Raw genomic sequence first — 13156 nt, forward strand, 5'->3', positions numbered from 1 at the left:
TGTATTTTATAGCTAGGCTGAATTGTTGCCTTTTGATACATTATTCCCATTCTTTCCAAATCTATGCTTTATTTCCTTTCCTCATAAATATTTACTCTAGACAGTTGCTACATCTTTTTATGCATGCACTTTATATGCCATTTGGATATATATATCTTTATTTTTATCTAAATTACATTCGCAGAGCCTCTCATTCTGTTTCTTCGCATCACGCTATTCTCAGATATGCCAGATGTGGCTTTGTGTACATCTAAGTCACTTCTCTGAGCTGCTCCATTGTGTTCCAGCCCTTTCATCTGTCACAAAGCACTCGCCCCTTTTCCCAGATGTGGACACCTGTAGGGCTTCCCACATCTCAAGGTCATAAATTTTGCCAAAATTAGTCTTTTTGTGTATCCCTTTATAAGGCACAAAAATTACCTTTATTTACCCAGAAAATAAATCAGAGAAGCACAGAGTATCTTATCTTAATATTACGACTTTCCAAACAAGTTTATCCTTCATTTGGTAACTGTTACGCCAGCCCACATTCTCCGTAGCTCTTCCTATCTTGTGTCTTCTCGTCTTTGCCATTCTGCTGACTGCTCCCTCGCTGCTGCGTCCATAACTAACGGATTCGAGGTTTCTCACAAATTTCCCAGCCACTTCACCTTGCCTTTGCCTCATTCATAGATTGCAAGTGTAAAGATGCTTCCTCTGTCTGTAAACAATGTGCAGAGCCTTTACTTCACTACTCTAGAGCGTTAAAAATTCCTACCCCAGGGACGAGCCCAGGTTATCCAGTACAGAGTGGTCATCTCCATAAATACGCAAACAACAAAAATATACTCAACAGGTTACATTATATATGTGTGTTTAGCACTAAAAATAGAAAAAGATGGTATCAATTTAAGAGTGGAGAGCATGGAAGGGCCTGGAGGGAGGAAACATGGGGAAGCTGGAGGACGAAGGGAGTGGGAGAGGGACAAGGGCTATAAATACATTTTAAGTAAAAATGTAAAACTAGAAATAATTTTTTTTTTTTTTTTGGTTTTTCGAGACAGGGTTTCTCTGTGGTTTTGGTTCCTGTCCTGGAACTAGCTCTTGTAGACCAGGCTGGTCTCGAACTCACAGAGATCCGCCTGCCTCTGCCTCCCAAGTGCTGGGATTAAAGGCGTGCGCCACCACCGCCCGGCGAAATAAAATATTTTAAATTCAAAAAATAAAGTCTATTATTGCTACTGCTGTTATTTTAAATAACACTAAATAATGACCCTCCAAGTCACTCACGTTTTATAACTCATTGCGGGGAGGAGGCAGAAATCCTTAATAAATAAATAAATTTAAAAAAAAGAATATTGTATACATAATAAATCAATAAATATTTAAAAAAAGAAAAAAATATAACAACACACACACACACAAAAAGAATTCATCATTCAGCCGGGCGGTGGTGGCACACGCCTTTAATCCCAGCACTCGGAAAGCAGAGGCAGGCGGATCTCTGTGAGTTCGAGACCAGCCTGGTCTACAAGAGCTAGTTCCAGGACAGGCTCCAAAACCACAGAGAAACCCTGTCTCGAAAAACCAAAAAAAAAAAAAAAAAAAGAATTCATCATTCATATTAATCTGTTTTGATTGTGTGCTTGCAAAGTTCTCAGCAAAGCATGTTTCTCGTATTTCTAGACTCCTGTTTCCTTAAGGCCAATGATTTGACTCACAGTCTCTCTTCATATCTAAAAGAAAGTAAGTAAAATCTGATGTTTTAAAAATTATTTCCCAGGTCATTATTCCACAAAAAAAAAAAAAACAGTTTTGAAGTCGGGTTTGTCAGTACAGCCATAATCCCAGCATGCTCAGGAGACTAAAGCAGGAAGAGCAACGCTTATTCAATGCTAGCCTGGGCTATCAAGGGAAACTCAAAACCCAAAATAAATAAGTAAGGTTAGTCTCTCTAAATTAAACCTATACATTGCAATTTTATTTAATGTGGTATAGATAGATAGATAGGTAGATAGATAGATAGATAGATAGATAGATAGATAGATAGATAGATCACCACATTTAAAATTATGAGTTTCTAGCTTAAGTGGAGAGGTATTTGTGGTTCCATCTGTTTTTCTCAGTTATATTATATGGGCTCAGTAATAAACTCATTATTCCCCTGCCTCAGCTTCTCACATGCTGAGATTGTAGGCCACATTGTGATGCTTGTTAATTGATGTGTTGTTTTAATGTCTAAATGTATTTCCATTTTGCTCTGGCTTCGGGAGTTTGGGTGCAGCCCCCATTTGGGTTTATAATGTATTAGATGTTAGTCTAGGGCTCCGGAAAGTAATGTCCTAGTCCAGAGCCTCCAGTCTTCTTGAACTTGACCTTCTTACCTGAAAGATCAAGAAACTGAGCCATGTGATTTTTAATAGCTAGAAGAACATCTGTTTACATGTTCAGAATTCAGACCTCGCTATTACAGCCAATCTGATTTGATATTTTAGTTTGTATTGTGTATAACCAGAAAAAAACTAGATTATTTATAACAAAATATCATTTACTTGTTTCCAGCAATAATGTGACTTACATAGAGCGATTTGACATTCTTCTTTCAGCCTTTTAGTGGTACAATGATACCAAATTTGTGCTTATTAAACATTTCTCAGAATATAACTTTACAAATATAAATCTGGATTATAGTAGGAATAATATCCTGGCATGAAAACTTTAAAATATTGAAATTCTAAGCCTATTTAATAAGCATAATAATAAATAATGAGTTTGAAGTATTATTTATTGTCAGTTCATTCTAGGTTATGTTGGATGTCTCTTTAAAATTTCACTTGGGCTGGGTGTGGTGAACCAAGTGTCTAGCCCCAGGCAGGTGGATGTCTATGAGTTCCAGACCAGCTAGTGTTATGCAGTGAGATCCTGTCTTTAAACAAACATAAGGCTAAGCTAAACTAAAATCTAACAAGACTGAATCAGAGTTACCCTATTGGTCAACAGTGTCTTCAGGCTTTAAACATAAAGTTTAATCTGCTGTCTGAAATAGCAGAAAATGTAATAACAGTCAGTGCTTGCTTTATTTTCTTAAGCACTTAGAAATAAATAATTGGAGAATATCCAGTGTTAGCAGCACTGTTTTGCTGTCTTTGGAATCGTTTTCGTGATCTGTCTTTCAGTCTGTCCTAAGTGGGTAAAGCTTCGGAAAACGCACAACGAGAAGAAGTCAGTCCTGATGCTGATCATCTGCAGCTCTGCCGTCCGAGCCCTGGAGCTCATCAGGTCAGTGTCGGCAGCTGGGGCCTCCGGGTGTTTCCTCATAGATGCCAGCGTGTATATTCTGTGTGCCATGAGTAACACTGGGTCCCTGCCCTACGGGATGTACGCCCTGTTGGAAAAGCTGACAGTAAGCAAGTAGATGTGCGTGACAATATCCTAAAGAGTGGTGCATTGTAGAGGGAAAACGCACGGAAATGAGAGGGACAGAATGACGGCATTGGAGCAGAGACTCAAACCCAGTGACCTGAGATCCGAGGGAGATCTCCCGTGTGCGGCAGTGAGCCCTGACGTGGAGTGCTGTGAGTCATTTTAAAGGTGCATTTACACCACTGTGTAGAAAAACACATTGTTCAGGGCAAGGGTAAAAGCACCAAGACCACACTAGCAAAAACAGCCAGCAAATGGAAGGGGTGATCTGACTCAAACTAGAAGCAAGGAAAGGCAGAATACCAGGCAACAAACTTTCTAACCTATGTAAAGAAAACATCAGGGGATGGAAAAGTGAGCACCATACTCTTGAGAAAGGAGACGCGGTGTTGTAAATATGCCTGTTCTACTTAGGAGCAGCTACAATTTTCACTGGTTTCCAAGTAAAACTCCAAGCAAATTTTTTAACTAGATAAACTAATTTTTAACTTTTACAAAATTATACAGCTAAAAATGGCAAAAAAAAAAAAAAAAGGTTCTTCAAGGCCACTGAGAAAAGGTGCGCTCTCACTTTCAGAGCGCAATACGTGTGTCATAAACTCAGCAGTTCAGAGCCTCTGGGACTGTCACGTGCAGGACAGGCAGAAGTGGGCCAGAACTGAAAGGGAAGAAGCAGACCCAAATGCGTGTGAAAATGTAGGGCCCAGAAAAGGTGACAGAGACAGCAGAGGAAGCTAGATTGTTCAACAGTTGTGTCCAACAACTGAGTAGCCATCTGTAATGATTAAGTTCATGTCTCACTCCTTCTGTGAAGATAAATTCCAAACAGACCAAAAATTTATATTAAAGATAAGTTGACACTTTATTAAGAGCTTTCATAGGCATTTCCATTCGCTGCTTTTTTGCAGAATAAACAGAAAGAATCTTCCAGTGGATCTGTGTAACATTCAGAGAACAAAGAACAGACAGAGTAGGGTGGCATTTACAGGGAAAAGCCCTGTCTGGGAACCAGCCTTTGACAGGAGACAAAACAAAGGAAGTCTGTGTCTTGAAACAGGAGCTTTGTCAAGTACCCTAAGGTGCAAGTGTATGGACTCGATGGCGATTTAACACCTGTTTTTCTAGATGAACTAATCTAATCATGATTTTAGAAAAGTAGTTGTTAAACTTTACTGTCCCTTCCAATTCTGCTTTCTCCACCTCTGCACACACATTAAATCATGCCCCACACCCTCCAGCAAAGCGAAATGCTCCTTTCAACTACGTCTGCTCCTAACATAATTGATCCTCAGTACTCCTGTTTACCTGGGTATCCATCTGTACCTGTTGGCCCTGAAATCAGCGCATTCACACCAGCCTTTCTGAGTTTTAGACAGGACTACAGAACCCAGTGCAAGACGACATGCTAATGGCAAAGAAGCAAAGAAGCTGGCCTACATGTGACCTCTCTAAAACAAGTTGTCATGTTGACTCGAGCTTTTACTGTACATAAATTCCTTTCTGAGGGACATAAAAGCACTGTGTTGTCACACTGCATTTACCAACTGTCCCCAGATATATTATGATCCATTTCAAGTTTAATGAATTACAAAGTGTGATCTGAGCAGGCTCGAGGACCAATGTTTAATAATCCTGTTGTAAGGACATCTGTTCTCTTGACAGCCATAGTCCTGTTGTTTTCCTTATTAACCCTGCAAGGGAGAATGTCTATGTGTAATTAAGACTCACTTGTAATAGAAATTAGATCACATGTTTCACTGTTTATCTTCCTCCTGGTCAATAGTATTTCTCAAACCATAATGACATAAAGGAAAGTAATACCCCATCTTAAGTATAACTCTAAATCTTAACTAAAAACTTACTTGTTCATTATACCCACTTTAACTCAAAACAGAATTTTAGGTGATATGCAGAAATACACCAAATGAGAAACAGATGGTTAAAAAGAAAACAATAAACATCAGAAAATCAGATGAAGCCAGTTGGAACTGGTGTTCATGATCTCTTCCATAAAGCCTTGTTAAGTTATAGAGGTGGACCCAACTTCTGTGGATAGGATGTGTTTGGAAATGTCAGTCACAGACACATAGCATTCTGTGAGTTCAAATAAAATAATGCGCAGATGGTGTAACCTGGCTCTTCATAGAGCAGCTGTAGAATGTGAGGGCCTACTGTCAGAACGGTCCTTCTAAAGCCTTCCCTCTGAGGTACCAAGCAGGGCAGCCTTGACTCAGAACTGATCATCTCAGTTCATGTAAACAGATCCAAACTGTTGAGCACCTAGAACTGAAAGGACGACCTCACCTACTTACCAGGTGTTATAGTCACTAAATAGATCCAAATTGTTGAATACCTAAAACAATGAGTGTACCACCTCAGTGTGTACCAGATGACAGCGACTCAAGGACGAGTCTACCCAGTAGCATTTTGGCCCTAGAAAATTTAAATGAAACTGAGCAGATTGTTGCATGCGAGCAATCCCAGCATCTGAGAATGCAGCAATGGGAGGATTGCAAATTTGAGGACAGCCCGCATGACAAGTTCAAGGACAGTGTCAGGTATATGGCAAAACTCTATTTAGTATGAAAGGGAGGGAGGGACGGAGGGAGGGACGGAGGGAGAGAGAGATTGATTCATTACATTGCACATATAAAAACCTAGATGCTTGACTACTCCAAAAGTAAAGACTTAACACTGGCTTTGTAATCTCTCATCTTAGTAATTGGATAAATAACCGACCTTTTCGAGGACGCGTGGTCTCTGGTTGCCCTCAGTCCTCACAGCTGCCACCTAAAGACTCGTTTCTCTCACGCATGCGTCCCACTTGCTCTCATGGATCAAGATCCACAGTCCGGTGTCTCTTTTCCTTCCTGCCTTCTCCCCTCCCTTCCTTCTCTCCTTTAGGCTGGAATATTTTCATGTATGAAATTTCACAGAGAAGTTCAGTCTACAAAATAGAAATTAGGGGCTGTTCTGACCTCCTCCCTGGTGCACTCATCCTGTGGTTCCGTCTGGACACCCCAACAGACTTTCAGATGCCTGGGCTTTCCCGATCACAGGCTGACATCACTGCTCTGAGATGTCCCCTTGTAATCAGAATTTCAGATACATGTGTTTGAATCATCATAGAAACCATAGTGTCTGGCCTTGTGTTTAACTCAGAAGGACACCCAGATATGTACCTGAGCAAAAGGCTTTCCCCATTTCTGGGTTTGTTTTTTTTTTTCTTTTTTGAGATAGTATCTTGTTCTGTTACCTAGACTGGTCTCAAACTCACCACAGTCCTCCTGCCTCAGCCTCTTGAGTGATTTCACGCACCACTGTGCCTGAAAGCCTACTCCAGTTTCACTGCAGAGACGGACTGCCTGATGATCAGCCTGTGTGTAGATATAAACATAACTGTGCACATTTAGAACAGTCTTTTGAATGATAAACTATAATTTCTAAATAGTGAGTTCTTAAATGAGTAAATTGTCATAATCTATTCAATACATTAGTTAATTAATTCATCTATTCCTTTTCATTAGGTCATTGACAGCATTCAAAGGAGATGCCAAAGTTATGAAATTATTTGCAAAACACATAAAGGTAAGCAGGCGCCTGTAGTTCTGCTAAGAGATGCAAGTGGTCCCTAACAGCATCGCAAGGCCTCAGCATTTCCGTTCAGCCTCTCTAATCTCCCTAGAAATCGCTTCCTTTTGATCTGCTCCTTTTAAAATCTAACAACTGTGCCGACTTTCTCTGCGCTCCGTGCCTCTCCACGGTCACCTTGGCCCCCTGCAGTCACTGCCTTGCTTCTGCTCTTGAATAGAAGCTCAGGTCTGAGTCCCAGTTCTTTGGGCATTGGCCAGTTTTATATATAAATAAATGGTTCAGGACAAGAGTGGTCTTATTTGCTTTTTTATTTTATTTATATAGAGATACAATGCTCTAACGTGGCCTGGGGTTACACCTTGTTAATGATTCTGCCTTCTCCTTCTCTTTCATCTTGGAAAGGTCCAGGAGCAAGTAAACTTGCTGGAGAAGCGTGTGATACACCTGGGTGTGGGGACTCCTGGGAGAATCAAACAGCTTGTTAAACAAGGTATGAAGTGAGAATTCTGTTAATAGCTACACATTTACCTTGCCCCCATGTGAGTCTAAGGAAGCACATTTGAGGTGCTTTTTTACAAAAAGAAAAACAGTCCTCTGTGTAAATCACCCAGTGGGAAGTCAACTTGACCTTTGATTTCAGAAGCCAGCCGGTTTGAACAGTGCTGTGGATATGACAAGGACTGTGGCCCACTGAAATTCATTTGCCCCACTAAACACATTGAAATTCCAGTGGCTCTGAGCATCCGAATGGATCCACAAAGGCTCCACCCATTAGCAATACTTGGAATTGGTAGAGGATGCTATACTGAACACTCCCTTCTCAGGAGGCTGAGGCTTGGCACTCAGAGACTTCCACTCTAGTTAGATGGGATAAATGTAATATACTTGAATGGAAATACCATTTCTATAGTTGATACAGAGGTAGGTAGTCCTGAATATTCCTCCCAAGTACTTTTCCCTTTTCGTGCTTTGCAGAGTAAGTTTTCCAGGATTCTTGGTGGGTTTTAATAGTTTGCAAACTTCCTTGAGCCAAAAGCCTAAAAACCTTCTGTTTTTGACTAGACCTTTAGGTTTGCGGGGTGGTGTGTTTTTACGGTGTTGGAAATTGGATCTAGCGCCATACGCATGCTAGGCAAATGCTCTACCACTGAACTGTATCGCCAGTACTCTTTTTACTTTGTACTTGAAGAGGAAGTCTCACTAAGCTGCCTAGGCCGGCCTTGATCTTGGGGTCTTTGTTAACCCCCATCACAGACCTGAGCTGGGAGGCTGGTTCAGATTTATTGATTTCATTCTTCATTTTCAAATCGCTTAATATAGTAATGTGACTTTGTCTTCTGGATCTATTCCTGAATTATTTTGTATATGTCAGAGCAACACCTTCAGCAATATTGTGACTCAGGAAGGATCCTCGCCAGGTAACAATACCCACAGCTAATTAAACCCACTGACTACAGGGTTCTGTGCAGATGGCAAAGAATTAAGACACCGAAGTCCCTGATAGAGACAGGAGACAAACATTTTTTGAATTCCTTCTTGTATTGGTGTTGTGCTGGACATCCTTGTATGTGCTTTCTAACTGGTACCCATAGCTTTCTTACTGGCTAGGACTTTTGTGAGAGAAAGCATAGCCTCAGAAAAGATGGGTGACCCCACCCCCACCCCGTGGTCTCAGACCAGGCCTCCTTAGTTCCAGAGCCTTCCCCCTCCCCCAGGAGTTCCTTGATACTGGGGTGTTCATCTTGTGGACATAGAAAGCAGGTGTTAGGTACCAAGTCCTTCTAAGAGACACCGATTTGAGGCAATTGTTTGGGCATTGGGAGAGGCCAGGGAGAGATTTTTAAGTTGGTCCTTGCCACCCCCACAGCTCTCTTCTCAAGGTTCAGCTGGCCCCTTCTGGGACCCATGACTTTTTCTTTGTTACCCGATCCCCCACCACCTACAAACAGGGCTCTTTTAGGTTTAAAATAGAAACAGCGAGGCAGGGAGGGAGACAGACAGAAAGAAGCTGTCCAAACTGTTTATTAGATTTCTACAGAGCTGGGGAAACTCTATATGACAGCCTGTTTCATATGGAAAAATAATGTTGGGCTGTTGATGTTTTATGTGATATTAATGAAAACTTTTACTTCTGAATCTAATTGGATGAATAGTTAAAATGTTAGCCGTGGTGTTAGATTACATGGAAGGTGTTTATGAAAATAGCCCACCACCCTGGGAGCTGAGGTTCTGCCAGAACTAGAGCGGTGTCACATAGGTCACTCTATCTTAACACAGTGCAGATCCGTTCACTGTCTGAGGAGAGTTTCCAGACGTGAGCGCCATCCCATAGCACTGCGATCTGTGGAACCAGCTCCAGAGATTTCGCAACTAAGGAAATGTTCTGACTCTGGGCCTGTGAGGAAAGCAGAAGGCACAGGGGAGCAGGGGAGACGGCTAAGCGGTTAACAGTGCTTACCACCAAGCCTGAGGTCTTGAGTTTGATTCCTGGACATGTGGTGGAAGGGAGGCCCAATGCCTCAAAGTTGTCCCCTGACCTCCTTTCTCTCACTTTGGCATGCAGGCCTACGCAGATACACACATGCATGTGCTAAGTAAATGTTTGTTGGTTTGTTTGTTTGTTTTTAGGTTTTTGAGACAGGGTTTCTCTGTAGCTTTAGAGCCTGTCCTGGAACTAGTTCTTGTAATAGACCAGGCTAGCCTTTGAACTCACAGAGATTCGCCTGCCTCTGCCTCCCAAGTGTTGGGATTAAAGGCGTGTGCCACCACCGCCCAGCAGAGATAATTTCTAGTTAATTGTGAGTATACTGCCTTCCAGTTTTTATACAAGTATATGTCTTTATAAAACAGAGATTATATAACATTCCATATGGTTACAATGTATTTGTTTTATATGTGTATATAGGGAGAGACTTTATGTTATAAATATAATATATATACCTCATTTATAATACATATATTTATACCTTTAGAGGATTTTCCTTCTTAGGAAATTGATTTACTTCTCATTTGAAATATATATGTATTACATTGTTCGTCTGCAATACTTCTAGTATAGAATACTTGGATTTTATTCAGTTTTTAAAAATTATGTATTAAACAGTGATCATCATTGGAAGTAGCGTTAAGCTTCTGGAAGTTTTTTTTAACTGGGACATCACAGAAAGCTCGCTCTTTTGTCAGTGCATGTTTGAAAGCTCTGGGTAAAGGTGGTTCCATTCAAGAGGGGGCTTCAGGGCTGGAGAGATGGCTCAGTGGTTAAGAGCATTGCCTGCTTTTCCAAAGGTCCTGAGTTCAAGAGGGGGCTTCTCTGCTTGCGTTCTGCAACACTGAGTCTCTTTAACATCTCTTTTTTCCCTGTTTCCTATGATACTTCCAGTGAGAGTGTTGCAAATACAAGATAGATAGTGTAAGAGGCATGGAAAGTGTCTGGGGCAGAGGGAAGACTGAGCAGGGATAGGCTGCGGGGAGTAGCTGCATGGGGGGGGGGGGGGGGGGCTCCGGTACTGTTTGCAAGCATAGCGGGCAAGACCTTGGAACAACTGCAAGAGCTGGGTTTGTGCCCACCTTTTAGGACCTGAGGACCAAACAATTCTGGGTCTCCTCCAGTCCTCATGTGCGATAATTCTAGGTAAACCGGGCAACGGAGTGGGTGCAATCTATACATGATTGATTCGCCAGTCTCATCGGGTAGCCCTGTCAGCATCCTTCCCCCGCACCTCCTCAGAATCAGGCAGGCTCCAGTGCTCTCAACCCTTCTGAAGGCCAATGTCTCCTGTTTACAGGAAAGAGCTTCTCAAATCCTGTCAGAAAGGCGACCCCAGCCTCTGGCCTTCACAGACAGAGGGCTGAACACCTGAGTCTCCCGTGTCGCTCCTCTGTCCTCAGAAGCAGTGATAAAGCTGCCTGTGTCAGAGTGCGGCATGTGTTTCCCATCAAGCAAGCGTCAGTGTGCAGAGGTTCATTGCTGGGGGAGAGGCCCGCCAGTGAGGCAACCAGGAGGATGAAAACCATTTTAATAGGCTTACGTCGTGAGGTCTTTACTACCACGACTCTCGCTGTGTCTTTCAGATGGCCTTAATTTGAACCCCTTAAAGTTTCTGGTTTTTGACTGGAACTGGAGAGATCAGAAGCTAAGGAGAATGATGGACATTCCCGAGGTAATGTGTAATCAGCTGTTGTCTTTAATCTTTTTTTTTCCCAATTTGAACTTGAGTTCAAACCCAATAATAAAGTCTTTGGCTTGAGGAGCCAGCACATTCTAGCTTTGGAAATAATTTCTGTCTTTAACGCTGAGGTAACTATTATAGAGCCATCCCATCCGCTTACACATAACTGTATCCTTTCCATGTGTAATATACAGTCTGCTTGGTCGCCCACTAAATGACCATGGCCCCTGCCCCACTAGGACATCTGTACTTCAAAGAAGCTAGACAATCTGGAGGACTTGCCCTTTTCCTGTGCCTCTCATCACAAGCACACTCATCTCTGCCAAAGACGGGGAGGAGGGGCTGCCTCATGGTTGGCTTCTTCACATCCCCACAAAACCTACTTATATAATTTACAAAGATGTTTTCATTTTGTGTGGAGGGTTTCTGCGTCTCAGTGGATTCAAACAGAACGACTGGATGCCTTTGTGGGCACCGCACACACAGCTCACTGTATATTTATGAAAAATAGTTCATTGCCCTCATAATGTAGAAATTTCATTTTGCCACCCACCATGTTATCATGGAACAATTTCTCAATCTAATCTGATATTGTGGAGAGGGGGTCATATAATAATAAATAAGGCTGTCAATCACCTACCAGGACTAAATCATGCCAGTAACTGAAGCTTGGGGTTAATTTGCCACATAAAACTACTTCCCCAAACTGAACCGAGTTCATTATAATTACTGGCAAGCTGTATTAGCCACCAGTTCAAGTTAAAATCCATTGAGATGTACACGCATATACATAGAGGGGTGCACTCTGCCTCCATGAAGAACCTTTTTTACTAGTTTCAGCCACGAGGCCAGATTCGATGGTTTGTGATGTGGTGTTAAATCTGAGGAATCCACCGTACAGGGGCAGGAACTTGTCATCATAGGTAGTTTTATTACATTCATGCCATTAACAATTATCACAAGGCGGTCAATCCTTTATTGGATCCTTGCGTGAAAATCTGGGTTACCTAAAGCACTTTGGAGTCTCTGGACATTTCTGTGGCATTTTCTTTTGGATGGATGCGAACATAAAGGCTTATGATGAAATTTTTAATGAAACTGATGTTTTTCATAGTCCTCTTCCTTTACTTGTGTGACTCTCACCTCTGGATCAAACATGGGCAGAACCTTCCCTATCTAATCCTGACCATAACAACTATACGAACACCTGGAATCCTAGGTGTGGACTTGGTTCACTCTGATCCTGGCCATAAGAGCTGTATGAACACCTGGCACCTTAGTTGTGAACTTCACTCTCTCATTCTGGCCATAGCAGCTTTATGAACACCTGGGACCCCAGGTGTGGACTTTGCCCTCTCTCATTCTGGCCATAGCATCTGTATGAACACCTGGGATCCCAGGTGTGGACTTTGCTCACCAAGACTACTTTTGTGTCATGCTAATGTTTCTATTGTTTTTTTTTCTCTCATTTAGATAAAAAAGGAAGTGTTTGAGCTTCTAGAAGTGGGAGTGTTGGACCTATGCAAGTCAGAGTCCTTGAAGCTGGGCCTTTTCTAACCCTGGGTCCTGAGGAAGTGTCCAGTTGCCAGCAGGCTGCAAGTGATGCTAGCTACAGTGATGTAGCTGTGTTAGTCCTGGTCACTGCAAACGCTTCATGGGGATTCTTGGACACCTATGCCATGAACCTGTCCTTCAGCTCATGGCTCATACAATAAAGAAGCTCTGCCTTGCATATGCTGCCTTTGTTGAGCAGACTGAGTTTTTCTTCCTCCTCTCCTTTGACTGTGTGTGGGATGAGGCCCCCTTCCTTCATTTCTGATTGGTCAGATCAGACAGAAACGTGAGCTACTAGACTCACAACACTTGTCAGGCAGGTTAGCTAGAAGGGATCCCGTCATGGAGAGACAGGTGCCTGCTTGGCCTTTGTCATAGCTTGAAAGGAAGCTGGATGTACTGCATCTTGTTATTTGTTGTCTCTTTTCATAGCTCTC

The 13156-nt window shown here is 42.2% G+C and overlaps 1 protein-coding gene across 6 annotated transcripts in view; it reads left to right on the top strand.

Moving 5' to 3' along the window:
* The window catches only part of Cmss1 (cms1 ribosomal small subunit homolog), a 292336-nt gene extending 279439 nt beyond the window's left edge, over positions 1-12897 (top strand). For all 6 annotated transcript variants that reach the window (XM_075961886.1, XM_075961911.1, XM_075961903.1 and 3 more), the window contains 6 exons: positions 1666-1725; positions 3156-3258; positions 6930-6990; positions 7399-7486; positions 11068-11156; positions 12639-12897. In XM_075961886.1, the coding sequence (XP_075818001.1) occupies positions 1666-1725; positions 3156-3258; positions 6930-6990; positions 7399-7486; positions 11068-11156; positions 12639-12722 (485 nt within the window). In that variant the 3' untranslated portion in view covers positions 12723-12897. The remainder of the gene's footprint in view (positions 1-1665; positions 1726-3155; positions 3259-6929; positions 6991-7398; positions 7487-11067; positions 11157-12638) is intronic.
* Positions 12898-13156: the final 259 nt, after the last annotated feature.

This window comes from Microtus pennsylvanicus, chromosome 1 (genome assembly GCF_037038515.1).
Source record: "Microtus pennsylvanicus isolate mMicPen1 chromosome 1, mMicPen1.hap1, whole genome shotgun sequence".
Lineage (NCBI taxonomy): Eukaryota > Metazoa > Chordata > Mammalia > Rodentia > Cricetidae > Microtus > Microtus pennsylvanicus.